The sequence below is a fragment of the Pipistrellus kuhlii genome, unplaced genomic scaffold (genome assembly GCF_014108245.1).
Source record: "Pipistrellus kuhlii isolate mPipKuh1 unplaced genomic scaffold, mPipKuh1.p scaffold_m20_p_7, whole genome shotgun sequence".
NCBI classification, from domain to species: Eukaryota; Metazoa; Chordata; class Mammalia; order Chiroptera; family Vespertilionidae; genus Pipistrellus; species Pipistrellus kuhlii.
The window spans coordinates 29,757,919-29,778,875 of NW_023425573.1; the positions used below are offsets into that span (position 1 = coordinate 29,757,919).

At 45.7% G+C, this 20,957-nt stretch overlaps 1 protein-coding gene across 16 annotated transcripts in view; it reads right to left on the reverse strand.

Moving 5' to 3' along the window:
* Positions 1 to 20,957, reverse strand: part of HDAC4 (histone deacetylase 4) — a 224,851-nt gene that overhangs the window by 114,443 nt on the left and 89,451 nt on the right. For 13 of the 16 annotated variants that reach the window (XM_045575421.1, XM_036422309.2, XM_036422319.2 and 10 more), the window contains one exon: positions 151 to 222. The exons of the other annotated variants lie outside the window; for them this stretch is intronic. In XM_045575421.1, the coding sequence (XP_045431377.1) occupies positions 151 to 222 (72 nt within the window). The remainder of the gene's footprint in view (positions 1 to 150; positions 223 to 20,957) is intronic. 16 annotated transcript variants of the gene reach the window in all.

Sequence of the window (20,957 nt, forward strand, 5' to 3'; positions counted from 1 at the left end):
GACAGGCAGCCTATTTTACGCCAGAAAAAGGTCCCCCATCTTCATGGAGCTGGTAATTCCACTCCTTTCTCTCGGTGCCCTCCCAAGAAAGTGGAGCCTTGGAATAGCCTTCAGATGAGCCGAGCCTCAGGACTGAGAGTGCTGACTTACCAGTGCTGGACATGTGGTTCACACGGGCTGGGTTTAGCAGCTCCACGGGTTGGTCTCGGCCAGAAAGTCCATCTACAGGATAGAGAAAGTGTTTGGTTTCAGAAACTGCTTGAATTTCAATGAGAACACTTTACATTCAGAACCTCCACGAAGCAAATCCTTGAAAACAATGATAAAGTATGTGTCCTTCTTACTTTAAAGATGATAGATTTAATTCCATCATGGGTCGTTTTTATTTGCTGAATCAGAAAATAAAAGACCCTTGGTAGAATAACCAAAACAGACCCCAAGAGGAGTTCCCAAACTGGCAAACACCAATTTCTGGCCAAAAATCTGGCTTAGCTGTTTACTTCAGTCAGCAACCACATTATACCTACTTGTGTTTATCAGAAGTCGGCCTTCCTGCAGAGACCACAAGCATAAAGACAATAACAACAGAAGAGCTACTCATTCTTGCCGGCACTAACAAATGGCTTGCGTATTGAGGGAAACAGCCCCCAGGAGGCAGCTTAGCTTAAAGCAGCGGTGGTGGGTATGCAGGCGGGATAGTCGAGGAAACAGATGAAGACACAAACCTTTTAGAAAAATACCTGGTCAGGAACTGACAATGTTTAATTGATGGTTTCTGTTGCATCCCCTTTTAGGCTTGGCCTGTCTTTAGGAATGGTGTCTATGTGTTCAGGCTACTGCGGAGCTGGGCACAGAGACTGTCCACCACCCAAGCTTGTAGCAGGCTGCACGTAGACAGCCTAAGATTTTCCACATTCTCTCAGAGAGAAAGAAAGAAAACCCTAGTAAAACTTCCAGGAATCACGCTTCTTTAAAATTAGCTCCTGACAAGTGTGTCAAACGGCCTGCATGAGAGGCACTTCATTATCCATGACAGTGCGAAAGGTAACTTTCCTTATCAACTTAAGGGCGAAAACACAACTTGCACAGAGCAGCCATCAGGTCCTGAGGCAGACTTTCAATAATGATAAAAACAAGTAACTTCTGCTCTACTGACTGTCATAAAACCTTGCTTTGTATCCAAAATGGATAACATTTTGTGCAGCCTTCACATTTTGTGTTATACAACACCCATGTGTGTCTTTGGAGATGTTAAAAATCTAAGGACAAAATTAATGACCTAAGAAGGTCTAAAAGGGTGCTCCTGAGAGCTGAAGACAATCTGAGGAAGAAAGGCAAGGTGTGTGAGGCCCCCAAACTGCCCTCTGGTATGGCCTGCATGAGGCCCTCGTCACTGCACCATGGGAGAGGGACGGAGCGGCTCTGGCTGTGCACCGCAGGGATAGCAGCTGTGGGCAGCTCAGAGAACCAAATGCTGGTATGTGTAGTCTCTCCCACACTCAGCACCCCTCCCCAATTTTGGCCATGTGAAGGTATCACAATAGTTATAAGAAAACAGCATATTTGGGGTTAAGACAGGCCACTGAGGCCACCATGCCCAACTACTGAGGGTTTTCTCCTGGAACACAACCACCCCAAGCTGGCCTGACCGCAGAACTGTAAACCTAAGGCTATGAGCACCTTTACTGCCACTCACACAGAGACCTCGAGACAGTGATGGGAAATGGGTCACAAAACTTTCTCCTGAAAAGAAATTTATTTCATTTATAAGTGGAGTGATTCGTTTTGAAAACTGAAAAATTCAGGAAAGTATATATATTTTCTGACTTTTAACCTACTGTGATCACTTCAGAAACACCAAAAGGTACTTCTAAAAACCCATCCAGCTGCAGCTCCCCGATAGGCGGGGTCAGAGCCAGATGCTCAGAGATACTACCTGTACAGGGCTCCACAGCTGGGCTCTGAGAAAGCAAGGGCTATTCTCTATGGCTCCACCAGCCAATACACATCCCTAAACTATCCTCCTCCAGTCACCTCCTCAATGTCCACCCTCAGCTTTCATCTGAGAGAAACACTTGAACCAGAAGCAGTTAAGACACCCAGACGCCAGCCAGCATCCTCATTTCACACTGCGGTCCATGGTGCAGGGCAGCATCCAGCTCAGTACAGATCTTCCACGATGTGGGATGAAACTGCTATCTGCCTCAGGCCTAAAGATCTCAATGATCACCACATGAATAAATGATGCCTAATAATACGTTCCTCCACCCACACTAAAGCTGGAAGATGCATTAAACCTCTATGCAATCAATCCCGAGTGTAAGTTAAAGACATGTAGTATCAGAGTATTCAAAAGCTACACTGTGTGGTTTAAATCACTGTATGGCTGGGCTGAGTCTTGGCTCACCCACCACATTTCCAGGCTCTGGCCTAGAGTATGTCATACTGAGTCACCAGAAAACAATCGTATGCGTGAACTAGCTGGCAGCCCACAAAACACTGCCACTGGATAAGAGCATGACAGATTCCATACGTAAACTGAAGCCGAGCACAGTGCATGGTGTCAGGGAGAGGGACTATGCCTGTGCTCAGTACACAGACAGGCTGAGCTGGCTGACATTGAGGCAACCTGTACACTCACACCCTAAACCTGACCTTTCCACATCCTTGTGGGATAAAGTCCGACTTAGATCTAGTAGGAAAGTGTTCTGGGTTAGCGTTAGGTTACTAGTAAAGTGTCCTGCCTCTCCATAAAGAAGCTACCATGTGAAACTGCCTACGAACAGCAGGAGGGTCTAAATACACAGGCACTGAAGAGGGGCAAGCAGAGAGGCCTGTCACCAGACACTTGCAGCAGAAGACAGGGCAGCAACATGAGCCCTAGAAAGCTAAACATCCCGCCCTTGGCCCCTCCCAAGTCACTCATTCAGCAGGACACCATAAGCAGAAGCTATAACCTCATCACTAAAGAAGGAAGACAAAAGCCAAAACCAGGTGCTTTCAAAGAAGGCAGGTGGCAGACCTGATAGGCTGGCCTCATGGAATTCAACAGTACAGAATGCCTGGGAGATGTCTCTGAGCAGAAGCAAACAATGGAAGCCACCAAGAACAGACTGGACATTGGGACACGAGACACCGACAAGCACCACCACCTCTAATACTGGCTCCAGAGTCCTGCAATTACCTGGTTCAGGTGCCCAGACTGAGTCCTGGGTGTGTGACCTCAGCATATGGTTGGTAAGAACCTGATCACATGGCAAAGACTTGGCTTGGGACCACAGAGACATGTTGGTCCTCCCTAGTCTTGGAGGATTCGAATCTAATTATAAAGGAAAGACGTCCCAACTCCATGTAATACTTGCAGTGGGACCCTATATGTGTAAGTAACGTGCCACACAAACGCCATAGTAATAAGACAAGAAAGTTGGAGTGAAGCAGCACAGGGACCAGAATAGGTGACATATCCAACCAAAGGTCTGACAAATCTGGTTCCATATCTCAGTTCCCATAAAAAAGACTTCAGGGTGTGCAGCTTTGTCCCAGGACAAAGCAGAAACCACATTTGAGGGGCAGGGGCTGCAAAGGCTGAGATGACAGTTCAGAACACAGATCTAAGTGCATCAACAGCATGTAACCAGGTAGCCAAAAGGCAAAACACACACTTCGCCAGGAAGGAACAGCAAACAGTAGGAATACAGCCACACAGATACAAGGCTAGTGCCCATGGAGACACACTGGTCAATGAGCCCACGCAGGCTTGCACCTTAATGCTATGTTGCTTCTGACAGCATGTTCCGGAGTGAGCTGAAATGAGGATTAGGCATAATTTCCATATTTACATCCTTTGCTGGAAGTCTAAGCTTTGGAAGGAAGCAGCAGTAAGAACCTAACATTTAACAGGAAGAAAGCAATCAAAGACCTACTTCCTCTTGGACCCTGAAACACCCACAGCAGGCAGGTTTTCTCCCTGGTCTGCCTTCATGGGAGAATCTAATCTGGAAACTCACTGTTTTGGACTGTGGTACTTCATATCCGAAAATGACTACTTAATTAGCTCACTGAGCTAAAAGAACACACATGCAGAAAACAGAAGTGGGGAGCATGCATGTCCTCCAAGTCTCCTCACAATGTGATTCACTGTGGATGCGCACAGAGCACAGTCACCTGTGCTCCGGGAGCTGACAGGACCATGCTCACAAAGAAACAGCAGGGTCTGTTTCAAGATTATAAGCTTTAGCTTACAAATAATTGCCTGCTGTAACTCAGTGTCATCCCGAGGGACAGCACAGATGGCTTTCAGAACTCTACCTTGAGTGATAAGCACCAAGGTCTCTAACTAGAATCATGGCCTTTGGAGCCAAAGGAACCTCACTCTCAACTCACCTGGCCTGCTCCCACCTCTTACTCATGGGGAAAGGGCCCAGCAGGGCTGAGCTCTGTGCCCGAGATCATGCAGTTAGCACCCCCAGAACCCAAAATGGTCTCATCTAAACCAGTTGCAAACCTGAACTGGACCTGGGGCAAAAGCTCACTCACCAGGACCTGTACCAGCAACTTAGGGCTTCAGGAACATCCTTCTCTTCAACCCCAAGGAACCTGTGCTAAAAGGAAAGAAAGCAGGAAAAGACAGACAACACTAGGAAAAGAGAGAAGAAAGGGGGTGGAAGGGATGAAAGCACATCCAAGTTATGATTCATGCACTTCTTCACTTTTCAGGTCCAAGTTTCCAAAATTTCTGAAGAACAGAGTTCACAGGGCCTTCTATGGAACCCACTGACAAAGTCGGGCAAGTGCCAGAGATATCGGCCCAGAGAGGCCCCCAGACCTAGCTGCACGGTGAAACCTGCACAGCTGCCTGCCCGGGACAACTGAACTGCCCCCTCCTGGAAGGCATGGGTATGCAGGTCAGATCAGGCATAGTCAACCAGCGGGGACTCAAATAATGTGGACCAAAGCAATTTCTGTGACAACTCCCATGTAATCTATGGGATGAAAGAGCCAAAGCAAAACTTTCAGACACTGAAGAAGAAGGCGACTCCACCCTTTCCATGATAGAAGTATATATTACAGTAGAGGCTGATGCATGAAACTCTGGGGCTTGGCCCTCGCAACCCTCACAACCCCGGCTTCGTCTGGAAGGTCGTCCAGAAGGATGTCCGGAAAGTTGTTCGGCTGTCCGGTCTAATTAGCATATTACACTTTTATTATTATAGATAATTACAGAACATCTGCATTTTACAGCCAAAAAGAACATTATGTTTCTTGGACCAATAAAGGCAGTCCATGAGACAGACACACAGGTGTTACCAGTGAGAGATGGGGTGGGGGAGAAAATATGGGGAACGGCCCCCCATACAGTCCCACCCAGGTGGCGAGAAAGAGCTATCTCATGTTAATTTTGCCTCTGGGATAACAAGGAGATCAAGCACCTTTCTACATGCTTAGTGGTAATCTGAATTCAAGTCTTGCGTCCATTTTTTTTTTATTAATTGGGTTTTCTTTCCCTTACTGTTTCAGAGGAATCTTCTGTTAATTATACATTGTAGATATCACCGCCAAAATGATGGCTTCTCTTTATTTAAGACCACAGGTATCAATCTTTCTGTTAAAGCTTATGCTTTTTATGTCAAGTTCAAGAAAATTTGCCCTACCTGGTGGTTGCAAAGATGTTTTACCACACTGTCATCTAAAGTTTTGTATCTTCCCTTTTACAGGTACATGGGGGTGGAATGATGCAGAGGCTGACCTCCCCAAGCACCTGCTCTGCTTCTGTCACACCCCAAAAGGCTTCCTGTGTCACACCTGAGGCTCGGTCAGGGCAGACAGGGCCAAGTGTCCAAGTGCCCCAGCAGAGCCCTGGGGCAACGAGCAAAAAGGCTGGTGAAAAAGATACCAGAGGCATCATTTCACAGAAGAGAGATCAGAGCTGGTTACTTGGGAACTTTCTTTTGGAAAATTCCAAAAGTGAAAAGGCTACCTCACCAACACCTATTTGAGATACTATCCACAAACCAAAAAGCTTCGGTAAAGGGGAAAGAACAGCTCGAGGCATAGGCCGCAAGGAGGAACATCGGTGGAGTGGTCTGAGAGCACAGTGGGGTCTGTCCTGTCCCCACAGAGCTGAATAACACTGAGCCAGAGAGTAACAGGGCCTGAACACCAAGGTTGACCAGAGTCAAAAGCTTGGCAGATGGGCATTGCTGGTGACCAGGCAGCAGTGCTCTGAAGGACAGACAAAGCTCTCTGCTGTGTGGTCAGAGGCAACATTTCCTGGAGGGAGCTTCTTAGCACATCTTTCAGCCGGTCCTCCAGGACCAGTCTGTCATACTCCTTCCTCCCTGAGTGAAACAACATGGAGACCCACCATTGTCAGCTGCTCTCACCGAGTGGCCCCGCACAGCTCAATTAACTATTAACAAGAGATATAGACAAATCTGGAGAGAATATCCTATTCACCATTGAAAACAGATTTGTCCCAGCCCCTAAAAGGACATCCATCAGCTCCACGGGACGACCAAATCGGTGAGTCTTCAAAGCCTTTTTGGAGCACTAGAGGTGTAGGAGGTAGCATCAGCGGTAAACTCTGTAGGTTTCTGAGTCTAAATGAGAAATAGCAGACAACAAAATCACATACCAATACCACAAAAAAGCACTCCAAATCTATACAGGAATCACTGAAGTTCAGAATCGTAATCAGCACAGGTTCCCTAGGTGAAATCAGCAAGGTCCAAAGTCAAGCCATAAGACCAACACTGAAGCCAGTAGCCCCTACTTGTGAATAACCCCCTTCTTCAATTGCTCAGGCTCACAGCTGGGTCTGTGAAAACCTGGAGGCAAACCCTTCCTAGTACCTACCACTGTTCTGCAGGAGTCCTGCTTTCTGAACCAACACCTTTTAACTGCCCAGCAGTGTAATGAACATACTACAAAGAGCAGGGCACGAAATCAGTTCCTCTCCACTCCCCACACATCGGTGATGCTACCACTCTATCCTGCCTGGACACAGAACAGAGGCCAAGGCATCCGATGGGGCCCAGGATCCCCTGAAAATGTGAGTCAGCACTACCTCCATGTGATGGATGAGCCACTTCCCTGAACACTCTCTGCATTGCTGAGCATTAAAAATTAGCTCACAGGTGTTTGTGGTTAAATGTTAGGAAGCCAGAAAATAGGTACATACTAATAAGCAGCTCAAGAGAAATGAGTCTTTAACTCATAACATAAACCAGAAACAGCCATTTGGAGCGAGTCCACGCAGGCATACTAACTGTGGCTGTAGAGCCGTCAAGCTTTATCCTAACCGAGCAGGCCAGGCAAATGGAACAGAATGTGGATCCTGCTCACCCTTTCACCAGCCACACTGGCATCAGAGGCAATTCTTGTCCTTCATACAGAAAAAAAGAGCCTTTGCCCTCTCCCTTTAATGCAGGGTTTCAGAAGTGACCAAGCACCCAGCACAATCAGGGAATGCTCAACCATGCCGGCCATGGAGGGACCTCGAGCCCCCAGGCTGAATGCCAGCAGCAGGAGCCCAAGGGACACTCAGCCCCAGAGGTCACATCGGCAAATGTCTGCTGATACCATGCTATTGCAAAAGCCAACAGTCACCTGGGGTCAAAAGGTTTTCTCCCCTAGCACTCTTTGGGACAGTATTTGTTCCAAGTCACTGAAAGTGTATTTAGTTTCCCTAAACTAACAATCTGGCCATATCTTGCCAGAATAAAACAACAAAGTTTACTTTCTAAATCAGAAATAACAGCTAACTAGTACTGGACACTTATTATGGGTCAGGCACTTGTCTAAGAGTTTATTCCTGTTATAGCATGCTTAGTACTCACCAGGGTAACAAATGGTATAAGTACTATTATTGATCCCATTTTAAAGATGAAAAAGTAAGCAAGAGGCATGAAGGTCATTGTGATCAAGGCCAGACCAACTCTGCAAGTTTACCTCTCTACACTGCCCACTTTACCTACAAATTCACATCATTCATTCATTAATTAATTCATTCAACAAATGTTACTGAATCAGTTATTGAGTGATTATCATAATTCTGTGGGTAAAGCCTGGCACCCTAATCTTCCACTGCTGAAGATATGGCACGCACACACACATAGCAAACCGTGGGGTTTCATGCTGGGAGTAGAAATCATGGGGGTAGGATGTGATTGGGGATCATTCCTTTACATAAAGTGATTGAGGGGCCCTGTGAGGTGGTGACATCTGATCAGACACTTGAATGATATGCAAGAAGGAGCCATCTAAACCACCTGAACAAAAGTGTCCTAGGCAGGGACAACAAGGGGAAGGCCCTGAAGAGTAAGTGCTGTGGCACCCAGTAGAAGGAGCCAAGGAGCCAGAACAGTGTGAGATGATCCGAGCTGGCCACTGGTCCTAAAGGCTCCTTTCTGCTGTCACAGAGAACATGACCCAGGGCTGAGGGACAGAGGGAGAATGAAGGGAGAAGAGTGAGGGCTGATTCAATGATCCAGGTGAGGGTGAGGATGCTCACCACAGAGCTGGGAGATGTGGTCCAATGTAGGCTCTATTGTAAAGGTGAGTCCACTGGGACTTCTGGGTGGATGACACAAGGGTCTGCAGAACAAAGACACTCACCCAGGTATGACAGACCAGGAGAAGATAGAGGAGGTGTGTTTGCTGGGGAAAGGCTGGGAACCCAGAAGGCAAGTCTCACTGACCTGTTCATTCTGAAAGACCCACCGGCATTTTGAAGAGCAAATGGAACTTAAAACCTTCTCTCGTTACTTTATGACTTCCTCAGAAAAAAATTACCAAAAATGTTCAAGATTTGTCAATGGTTCAAAATTCAAGATATTAATGTATTTCAGTTTAGCTGTTCCACTCATCTTGCCAGTTTATAGGCCCTGCCACTGCTCCCCGCCCACCCCTTAACACATTCTTCACTGCTGCCCTCATCCCACTGCCCAGATGCCCAGAATCCTGGGTGGGCTTCATCTTCAAAATATGTATCAATCTCTGCAGCTGAGCTGCTAAGAGAAAAAGAGGAAAGTTAATATTAAATGGTATACACTCCACCCAGAAATCTTGCCAGGAAACAAGTGCCCAAAGCACCCAGAGGTGAGTGTGTTCACCTATGTGGTCGGTGCCTTGTGCTGGTTTCACCTTCTCCCCCATGCAGATTAGTTTCCCTTCCCACGGGCACTGTGCACATGGAAGGTCACTGTTCCAGACTGTAGCCTCATCTGGAGCACCTCCCTTAGTGGCAGCACCTGCCACATCACAGGTGCCACACATTTCCTGTTACGGTGCATAGATGTCCCCTGGTTCAATCAAATGCCCTGATTTAATTTCATGTTTCTGACACATGCTTTCAAGAGCCAAGTGTGCTCCACCAGACATGGCATCAAGTTCTGGGAACCCTGTGCTAACAGAGACAGACTGCCCTCTAGGGCCACAGACCATGGAGAAGACAAGCAAGTACTTCATCCTCAGCACCCAGATATCAACCCCAAAGATGTGCCCAAAGACCCTGGATGCCTCACCAGAACCAGTAGGGTGACAATGGATCCCATACTGTGCCCATGGGATAAGTTGCATGTCTGTATGACCCAAAAACTTCCTGGTCTCCCTTGTGTCTCACCAGGGCAGCTCTGCACAGTGGCTACTTGTCCCCATCTGCTGCTTGGGAGCTGTCAGAGGCTGGATTCTCCCTCCAGCAGCTCATCAAGGGACAGGAACAGTAGGCACAAAACCGAGGTACTGTCCCACTGGTGGGGAAGCACCCAGAAGTCTGACAGTTTCAGTGCTCACTATCAGCAGTGACCCATGACACTGGGCTCTCCTGACATCTCAACTTTTCCCAGGGGAAGTGAATTTCAAGGGATCCAGCCCTTACAGGTCTAGAAAAGTGCTTCCTCCCTAGAAGCTATCATGCTCCATCCACCTGCCCACATCCCAGATGGGAAGGATGACTTTCTACAGTCTGATACTGGACTGCCCTGCTAACAGGGTTCTCAGCAAAAGGAAAACAAGAGAGGAAGTCCCATGAATTACACTAGGGCAGTGGTCGGCAAACTGCGGCTTGAGAGCCACATGCAGCTTGCAAGCCGCAGTTTGCCACTCTGTTGACTAATGAGTTTGCCGACCACTGACTTAGGGAAAAACACTTAAAAAACATTTTAATAATGTACTAATGTCTCTAACCTGAAGCCAAAACTTCTGGGTAAGGGTAATGCTTTACTCAGTGGTTGGCAAACTCATTAGTCAACAGAACGGCAAACGGCGGCTCATGAGTTGGAGTTTGCAGACCATGCAGTAGGAGAGAGATGACCACTGGGTCCTGGAGAGAACTTCCTCTGCCTGGACCTCCACCACACACCTCTGGGTTCACCACAGACCCCAGGCAGAAACAAGCGCAAACAGTCTGAAGAGCCCCTCCCCCCAACCCCCACCCCTGATCCCAGGGCCACGCAGAGTCCAGCAGAAAGGAGGGCTTTCAACAGGGCAGCTTCTGTTTCAGAAGCTTTAAATTATTTCTAGTTTTCCTTTATTTTATTTTTGTATCGCCTAATAATATACAGCATATTATTTTTAAAGTTATATCTATTTTAAATATATCTTTTTATTTTAAGAAGAGAGGGGACATACAAGCCATGCTACCCAAATACCACAGCTATTAGCATTTTAGCAGCCTTGTGGGGAGACTTCCAGCCTCCCAGGCATGCTGTGTACATGACGATACTGCAACTTGTTTCACACAAGCACCTCCTTAGAGCCCAGACTGTGTGCTCCCTCTGTGCCCAATGATAAGTGCTCAGAGGCTTGCATGTGTGCTCAAGGTCACTTTATCAACATTATTTCCCTCAAGAATACCACAGCATACCCCTCTCTCCAATAAAGCTAGCTTTCCTGGGTCCTACTCCAAAAAGACCTGCAATCTGCAAAAGTCACTCTTACATTTTCATTACACACAGTGTGGATGTACTCCACTGATCACAGCTTCCCCCAAATCAGACTCTCTAAACCTGATCATTATTCCTTTTATAGCCACTTTTATACAATGCTAACTTCAGTTTCTAAAAATACAGTGATTACAATGTATCATGTTCTATTTTAACCTTCTAAAAATAGAGCTACTGGCAGAAGCAGCAATTTGCTGTTAGATGTTAACTATGCTAATGTCGATGACAGGATATGAATTTCTGTCCTTTTGACTCTTTCAGCCTGAGGCTTCCACATGACTACTGAGGAGTCCAGCACCAAGGTTCAGCTGTGAGTGCAGTACCCATAATCCAGTGCCAGAGCCCAGATCCACTCCTAGTTGTCCCTGACCTCACATAACAACTGGTGGCTTCATTTTCCACATCTGTAAAATGGGTGACATGTTCACCTCACAGGATTAAAGGATTAAACCAGGCCATTGAGTGAGTCTCCCCCCCCCCCCCAGCCCCCATACCTATCTCACAGGATCTGCTCACGAACAGCAGGACCATGTGCCATGAAAACCAAAGTGTGGAAGTGGGTCCTCTGACTTTCACTCCCATCAGCAGGTGTGTTACTTTCCAGGTTTCAGCAGTAATTAAAGGAAAATCAAGAGACACAGGAAGGAGCAACACAACAGGAAGCTTTGATGTCCCACACAAGTCCTTCTTGGGGACAGGCCAACAGGTCTGTGCATGCACTGGGCCTCACTTCTTCTCCCAAGGACAGGCTGGCCCAGACCAGGCTGGAGAGTGGTAGACTATTTCCAAATAGCCAGAATGGCTTATTAAACAACAAACAACCTTTCCACATTTTGAAACTTCATATCTATATATATTCTTAGATAGATACAAATTTATAGGCTATTTCTCCTTATTGTCTGTTTTGTAATGGAGTAATCTTTGAATTTGAATTAAGAAGTATAAATAAAATCATTTCTCCCCTGCCATCCACATACACATGTGCATTCTCACTTTCCAAACTGTTCTCTATTAGCAAACCACCAGTTGATGCTCCCTGGCTCAGCCCCCATACCCTTGCCTCCCAGCAAGAGTCCTGTGCACTTGGCACTACATGGAGCAGAGTGGAAGCCTGATGACATTTTCATCCCAAAGTCACCTGCTTTACAGCCTACCTGAATTGGTGGCATGTCTTCTTGTAAGCTATCATAATTATTGGAACACATTCATTTCATATTTTTCAATATTCAAATCAGATGAAGTTCAATCATGTCCCAGTGTATTCGTTTGTGACAATGAGTAGAAGAATAATGGAGCAAAGGAAATCTGTAGAAACTACATGGGGGAGAAAAAAAAAAAAAAGCAGCCTTTCTTATTCTATATAACCAATTACACCAGTATAGACACAGATTATGTCCAACTGCTTAGGCATGAAAGCAATCTGTAATTAAAATAAGCACCCTTAGGTGGGTACTCAGTTATCATTGATCTACATTAAAATATCCACAGACAATGAGAAAGAAGGGCAGCCTTTTAACTCAACTGTAAGAAAAGAGGAACTGAAAACGAGTGTAGTCGAGTCTGTGCTGCTTGGCTGACACACTGAATTAACAGGGACATCTGTGGCAAAAACCAATTTCACACCCGGGAAAACACAGGGCCTATCCATGTCCACAACACAGAGCTGAACAATTTACAAAGTTATCACAACCCGAGGTTCCTGAACCTTACTAGACTTAGTTCATAAGGGCTCCTCACTTCCCAAAACAAGAATATAGAAATGGTGAGCATAAAATAGAATAAAATCCCACCCCAATTTTAAAAGAAAGACAGATAAGGCCCTGTTACCAGAGGAGAAAACAACAGGAGGTGCTCTCTGAGCAAGGGCACTGAGACCCAGAATCCTTAGAACCAGCCCTGGGGTGAGCTGCAGGCACGTCCACTGAACTTGTCCTGACGGAAACCTGGACTGAGACTCCTTTGTAAGGGCAGAACTCTGGAGGACTCTTGGATCTATAAAAATGGGGCTGGACAACTCTACTCACCAGGCCATGGAGGCAGAGGGGTTGCTTGGAAGAGTCTCCTATGAAAAACTGAAGCCCTAAACCTGGCCCATGCAAGTGTGGCCTCCAGATTCACATCGCTTAAACAGTTCTGGAACCCTCAGTCTAGAAATTAAGGTAAAATTTAGACCTGAGCTTGGGAAACCCTGAATCCCATGAAAGTCAAGAAAATTACTTTCATGGGAAACAGCCATATCCCAGGACACATGAGATCCCAGTGGCAGAAGAAGAGGAGGAAGGAAAGGGAGAGGGGAGAGAGGCGGGGAAGAAGAAAAAAACAAAGTCCTGCTGAAGAGTTTACAATTAAAGTAGAAAAGTACAAACAAAATACATGTAAACAACCTGCTAACACCACAACACCAAAAGTGGTCGAATTTAGTTGCTTGTCCAGAGAAAGAACTCCAACATATCTGGAAATATTAGAATATGGAAAATACTAGGAAGCATGGATGTTTTAAAAAATAAGACATTCAATAAAAGGAGAAAAACTATAATAAAAGATAGAACTCTAGAAAAAGAAATAGAAAACCATTAAAAAGAATAAAAAGAATCTTTCAGAATGAACTGGATGACAAGTCTATAGCACTAACCTGAATGCAGCACCAAAAGGAGAAAAGCTAGAGGAGAGAACCATGGGTAAAAAGGCAAGGTGGTCCAACAGGGTAATCTAGTATGATTTCCTGAAGTAAAGGAGAGAGAAAATACAGAAAAGGTAATATTCAAATCAATAATAAAGGAGAATATTTCAGAATTCCAGAGATGTAAGAGTCCTTATTTAAAAAGCATGCTAAATCCCAAGCAGGGTAAGTACAAATCTGCACATTGCAACACGATATCAGAATATCATATCTACCAAACAGGAAACAGAAGCACCAAGATGAAAACACAAATTACCTAAGAAGAAACAACACTGGACAAAAAGCTTAACTTTGACAGCAACAAAAAAACCAGAAGACATTAAAACAGCTTCAAACTGCTAAGTGAAATACAAGTCACCTACAATTCTATACCCAGCTAAGCATTGTTCAAGAAAAAGGGCTCTTTTGGGGAGGGTTATTTACAAGCATTCAGAATGGTCCAGTGTTTGGCATACTGGCAGAGGCTGTCCTACAGTAAAGTCTCTAATATAATAAAATTAGTACCTTTATACCGAGAAGGTTGGGAAAGTACCACAATCTGCATGTGGCCTGTGTCTAGGCTGACTTCATGAGTTCTGCTGCAAGACCTAAAGTTCAAGTGAAGTTGTCTAAAATGAAAAAAACATGTCAGCAGGGCCTGTGGTTGGATCCACGTGTGCTAAATGTGTCCAAGACAGGATCAAGTGTGCTTTCCTTACTGAGGAGCGGGAAATGGTTGACAGTGTGGAAGGCACAAGCACAGTCAGCTAAATTTAAAATAGGAAGCTTTATTGAGTAATAAAAACAATGAAAAGACAAAAGAAAGAAAAAAGAAAAAAGAGACCTTTTCTAGACAAAACTTGAGAATATTTGCCACTCAGAAACTATTGCTAAAATAACAACTAAAGGATTATTCAGAAAGAAGAAAATCATATCCAAAGTGAAAGTAAGATGCTAGAAAGAGGCTAAGGTAAAGCACGAGTGAACATATAAGTAAACATAGGTAAGTACTGAATACGTACTACAATAGGTTAACTCAGAGTTTCATTTAGTCACTGAGACCACTTTCATTATGTGTAACACTGTTTCTTCAAACTTATGTTTTGAAGTCACTGTCTAAAACAGCTCATTGGTTTCCTCTTAAGAACAATGTAAATACTAAAAATAAACAAGGTTCCCTCTTCACTTTGACAGTGAGGAAACTCATGGCTGAATTTCAGTTAATTTTTGAATAATGCAGGATTTACCACGGATTTCTGGGGTCTACTTCTCTTTGGTAGACTATCTTTTTTCCTTTGCTCTGATTTCTTTATCTTGACTTACATCGCCCTCAGAATGACATAAGAACTAAGAACATACATCTTTAAAACTGCAATGCACAGGTACCAAAGCCCTTACAATACTGCCTGGCTTCTTCGAGCTATGGAGAGGCAAGCATTGAAAAAGGCCCACTTTGGGAAGAGCTTCACTGAGAAGAGAGTAACAGTTCATCAATGCTACTTTTATACATAGAAAACTACCAGGAATATGACTGATGGTAATCAATGCAGGGTTGCACTTGACACTACATTTGCATGGTGGAGAGCCCTTCTCTGAAATCAGCTACCCTTGTGCAAAAGCAACTACTTTTGAGAAATAATCAGCAAAAGATTGCTTATCCTTTGCTCCACTCAGAAATTAGTTCCAAGTAACCATCACTTGGGAAAGGATAAATCACTTTATGCAAATACTTTTGCAAAGGCTCTCTATTAATGCAAATATTTTGTTTGTCTTTTATTTGAATGCAAACAGCATCTGCTTTGTACAGTCAATGCCATCACTTCGTAGTTTGTGCTGAGCAGCTCTTGTGCATTCCAGCTGCTTTTTTAGAGTAGGAAACAGATTTCCAGAGAGCTAGAGGCTCAATAGGAAGTTTGCTGAAAGCAGAAAGCAAATGTGCTGGATTCCTGGGGAGGCTTCTTCAGTTTAAGGCAAGAAAGAAACAAATCCAAAAATGAATTCGGAATTTACTTCTGAAGAATTTTGGCTTCGTGTGTGGGATTTTCTTTTTTAATAATTTTGACTAAAGAGGAAATTAGGGTTGCTTTTTATATATTCCTTTGCTGGAAAAATATACTCAGAAAAACATGTTGGAAAGGAAAAACTGGGCAGCACTAGGCTACCACCAGAGCAAAGACTAGCTCCCTCTGAAAGTTCTGCCTTCACCCTGCATACCCGCCTCTTGCAGACAAGGACGGCGACCTTAAAGGCTCCTTGCTAAAAACACTGATGTCCTAAGATCACTAAGTTACTCTTTTGCTTCTGACATAATCAAGAGTTCCTAAGAGGGGTAAAATCTTAATAGTTCTTGTATCAATGATCCTAAAACAATTAATTACTAGTTCAGGAATAGTAGAGGATGGATGGATGGATGGATGGATGAACGGACCATAATACAAATGAGGAGAGATAATCTAAAAAGTTTATCTGAGTTCTTGCAGATTTTAAGTACCGTATTTTTCAGACCATAAGACGCACTTTTTTCCCCCCAGAAGTGGGGGGGGGAAAGTCCCTGCGTCTTATGGTCCAAATATAGCCTACACATATACTTTAAAAAAAAAAGTTTTTTTGCTTGCCCGGCTCTGTGTGGTCTCTGTGTGCTTGCCCGGCTCTAAAATGGTTCTAAATGCTGCTGTTTACAGGGTTGATTACATGTGTTTATGACTGTGATGTTGGGTTTTAATGCACATAAAATATTTTAGGACACTATTTGTTTCAGAATCTTTTTTTCTTCATTTCCCTTCTCTAAAAACTGGTGCATCTTATGGTCCGGAGCGTCTTATGGTCTGAAAAATACGGTATATTACACTTCCAAAATCTCTATCCAACCAAGAATGTCCAGAAATAGTCTAACCCTTTCATATGCATGGACTGCAGGTATTTTAACCAATCAGATCCTCTAGATCAAGTATCTTCATGGAACATACTATTGATACAAAGAAAAGGAAATGTGTACTTTCAGATACCCCTCAAAATCAACTTGCCATTGAAACTCCAAAATATCAGATAAACCTCGCCAATAACGGCCTTTCATAATTAACCTAGGTATTAATTTCTTTTCAAATTGACTAATTTTCACAGATACACTGCTATTCATCTTACACTATTACTCTCTTCCTCTAAGTCATACAGGAAGGGATTTTGTTTCTGAAAAATACACTCTGAACAACATTTGATGGATAAACATGACTTCTTCAAAAACACAAGTGCAAGAAAAGGTGAATGGTCCTCTGATCTAGTCTCACAATAGTGAACAACCTGAAAGCTACACCTGTACAGAGCCCCAAAGTTCCATTTCAAGAGTTTAGAAATGAACAGCAAAATATACTCAAAGAGAGCTTTAAAAAGTAATAATAAAGAACAAAAATTATTGAAGTAGATATAAACAGGATTAACAAAACCAAGAACTGGTTTTATAAAGACTAATAAAATAGAAAGCTCTCTGGTGAGAATGATGAAGATTGTAACAACTGAAAGGGGGATTGCTCCTGGCACCTAGTAGACACCCCACTAAGGGAAATGTGAGGACTTTTATGCCAAGGAGTGGACTCTGGAGCCACATGTGCACTTCACACCAGTCTCCCTACTTACCAGCAAGGCGATCGTGGCCATGTTTCTTCCCCCTAGCATGGGATCTCACAGGGTCAATCACAACACTGTAGATAAAAAGCATCTAGAACAGGATCTCATCACTAGGTTTCTACCCTCTTTCAACAAAGTACAGAAGGCCTCAAGCCAGCCTACTGGCCTCTCTCTTTCCTACCACTGGCCTCTCTTCCCTCCCATAATCCCAACACTACAACAGAACCACCTCAATAAAATGCATGTGGAGCAGATTATTCATGAGAAAATCAGCAGGATCTGGTCTGGGGTCCCCTAGGGCAGAGATGATTCCTCCAGTCCACTGGGTGAGAGTTCCCAGGTCCCATTACCCACAGTGGTCCCACCCCGGCCTCCTGCAGAGCATTCCCTCACCTGGGGACCTGAACCCATAGAACGCAGGAAGGCAGCATTCATTGCACTATGCTAATGGGTCTCTCTTTCCCAGAATGGGGACTGTTGCCCTGAGCCTGAGAGGGAGGCCAAGGCACCCTTCCTTATCAGCAGCCACAAAGAAAGCCCTGCTCTCAGTGTGGAGAGCAGGAGCCACTTAGCCTTGGTCTGGGAAGGGTCTACCAGGCCCACCGAGCCCCAAAACCTGAGCATACCTCCCAAGTCTCAGGATGCTGGGCTCCACTGAAGCTCAGCATCAACACTAAGTTTTTATGGGGACATTTGTGCATGTGTGTTGGAATAGGGGTTCAAGTGAAGATTAAGATGAATTTTGTTCAACCTACCTATAAAGCTAAACAGAAAATAAGAAATGTGCACGAGGCAGTTACTGATGCATGGAATTCCATTTAGAGGCTCGAGTCACTCCTGAAAACACATTCAGACGCATGAAGTGTGCTAGAGATGAGGATGATGAGGATGGGGGGAAGGAGGAAGGTCTTCTGAGCAGATGTGGAGACAAGGCCCAGAGTTTCCACAGATGAGATGACAGCACACGTGGCTCCGTCCCTGGGACAACACTGGGCCTGAGCACAGCTCCCTCGACAGGGAGTCTCTAAAGACCTCTGATTTTGTACATCTGAGGAATACCCTGCGACCATATGATGAAACACTTTTCAACTATTACCAAAACGCTGCCACAACTCCCCAACGACAAGCGGGCCTACAGGGACCCCTGGTTCCTTTCAGGGCCTGAGGAGCAAAAGGAAACAAAGACAGTGTGGATGGCTCTGTCCTTCCTGCCTGAGCACTGGAGCTCCTGGAGAAAACCAAGAAAGCAACTTCCTCAAAGGGGAAAGCTGCGACAGTGGCTGTTGCCTGGGGTGGGTTGAGGTGGGGGCGAAGAAGGTTAGAGTGTACTGGTAGCCCTTGCAGAGGCATAGGAGCCTTCCCCCATGACCCTGGTCATAGAGAGGGGCAAGGTGCTGGAGCTCAGGCACCTGTGAGCCCAGGGAGGACTCGCCTGCAGGACCACACCTAGCACGCCAGGTGGGCTTGCAGGAAGTGTTTTACCAGAAAGCCTTTCCTGCCTTGGTGTCTGCTCAGGCTCAGGGATCCTAAGTTTCCATGATGCGAGAGGGAGTTTCGTGGAATTACAAAAACTTTGGTTTAATAACACTCTTTGGAGCCAGAGTAGTAATTTGGTTCTCTGCGTAATTATAAATGGAAGAGATGTATTTTCCTTGCAATTTTAAAAATAATTAGGAGGAAGAGGAGAGAGGTAAGCTTTGTGAAGGCAGAGATTACAATCTAACAGAAACAGACCTGAACCTCCTTGCTTGCCCCTTCCAAGTTAGATGTGGCAGAGGTGACGCAATGTCGTCCTCCGACAGGCCCACCTCCGAGATCCAGACACTTATCCCAGCACTCATGCCAGCACCACAGTCCCCACGGAGGTGCACCCAGGCCCTATGATGCACAGCCACATGAGTGTGGGAGAAGGGATCTGAGGCCTGCCCAGAGAGCCTATTTCCAGAACTGCTGCATCTCTTCCACGAGCAGGTAGGTGCCCCAGGCGAGCAGGACAAGGGCCAGGTTTGGGAGGGACTCTGACTGGAGTGTCTGTGCATACCTGAGTCACTCTGGAAGCCTCTCTAGGTTCCACTAAAGTCCACAGGTCAATCCCAGGACTGAGACTGAGGTTGAGGATCTGCCCTACAGACAGATCCTGAGCCTGTCACACAAACCACCACAGTCACTGCTTCAGATCCAGAATAGAAATTCAACATCTCTTCAGTCTCTGCTTACTGTCAGGGCTCCAGCCTCTGAGCCCAGAAATCAGAGCTATTCCAACATCAGAGGGGCCACTGAAGAGCTCTCCTGATGCCCAGTCCACTGCTCAGTCCTCAAGCAAGTTAAGTCTGACCCTGGTAGCATGGATCATGGTGCACCCAGGTAACTCTTAGCATGTACATCCAAGGGGTACTGTTGGGTCTGGGGAGGGTGTCTGCCCTTGGCACAGTACGAGGACAGGGAGCCAGCAAATAAAGGGCAGCAATGCATGCAGCTCACAAGGGTTTTGTTCTAGAAGGAGAAGGGGCATCAACCACATCTGAAAGCACTCGTCAGAGGCAGGACAGAGAGGTGGGTGGCGCTGCCTGTGCTGCCAGGTGTATGAGAGGGAAACAGAGTTCAGCCATTTGGATGCCCAGAGGCCCCAAGGAGGGGCTTGGTGAAGGAAGGATAGAAGGATACACAGCCCTGGAAGGAGGAGCAGCTCACTTCCCAATTCAAATAGGAAAGCCCCCAAGGGTCTACTTAGCCTGACCAGGGGGCCCTCCTGGGCTGCACATTTCCCAAAGCTCATCCCTAGGAGCCTCCTAAAATACTGGCTGGAATGGAGAGAAGGAACACATGTCCCCCAGCAGTATCCACGTTTTGCTTCTATCAATTCAGCCCATCTTCAGCCAGGACTGGAGTACCACTGAAGGTAAATTAGGCTTAGGTTTGCAATTTCAGCACAGGCATTTCCAAAAGCAATTTACAATTATGAGTGTGCAGAAAGAGCATGTGGCAGGAAGTGGGGTCTTTGGGCTGGTGTTTAAATGTCTGTTAAGAATTTGCTCATGTGAGATTCCTTGGGAAAAGGGCAGCTGATGCCATGGTTCACCCTGGAAAAAAACCTGGCTGCCCACACAAAGATGGGACAGCAGCCACAGGAGACACGGTGGGTGAGTTAAGGCTCTTTGGTCCACAAAGGGCTAGCTGACAACAACACTGCATTTCCACACCTGCCCACCTGTAGAGGAGCTATGGGAGAACAAGTCAGCCTTTCCAGGTGAACTTAGCGCTTTGCAAGCACCTCTGTCTCTGTCCAACCCTCAGGAAAGAGACTGCAGTTTCCAGGCTGCCAGGGTCTGTCTCATGAGAGGGCTGCACTTTGCTGGAGATACCAGGGTGTCTACACCTGCATGGAGGCAGGGGACTGCTTGTCACCCTCAAGATACCTCCCCTTTCCTCCTATTTGACACTGACTGGAATACATTTGACACAGATCGGGATACATCCATGCTGCTTGTGGCATGGCTGCCTCAGAACTTTCCAGGTTCAGAGAATACCTCGCCTAGACATTCCTCTCCCACCACACAACAGACCATGGGGAGGCAGGGGTGCAGGGCCCTGGGAGCAGAGGGACCACTGAAGCCAAGAACTGAAGTGACCCCGCAGCCCAGACATTTTCCTCAGCTGCTGTGAGCGCCCCCACCCTCACCCCAAACCTGGTGTCACCAAAGGAAGGATGCCACTACCTGGGTTATTAGCCTGTG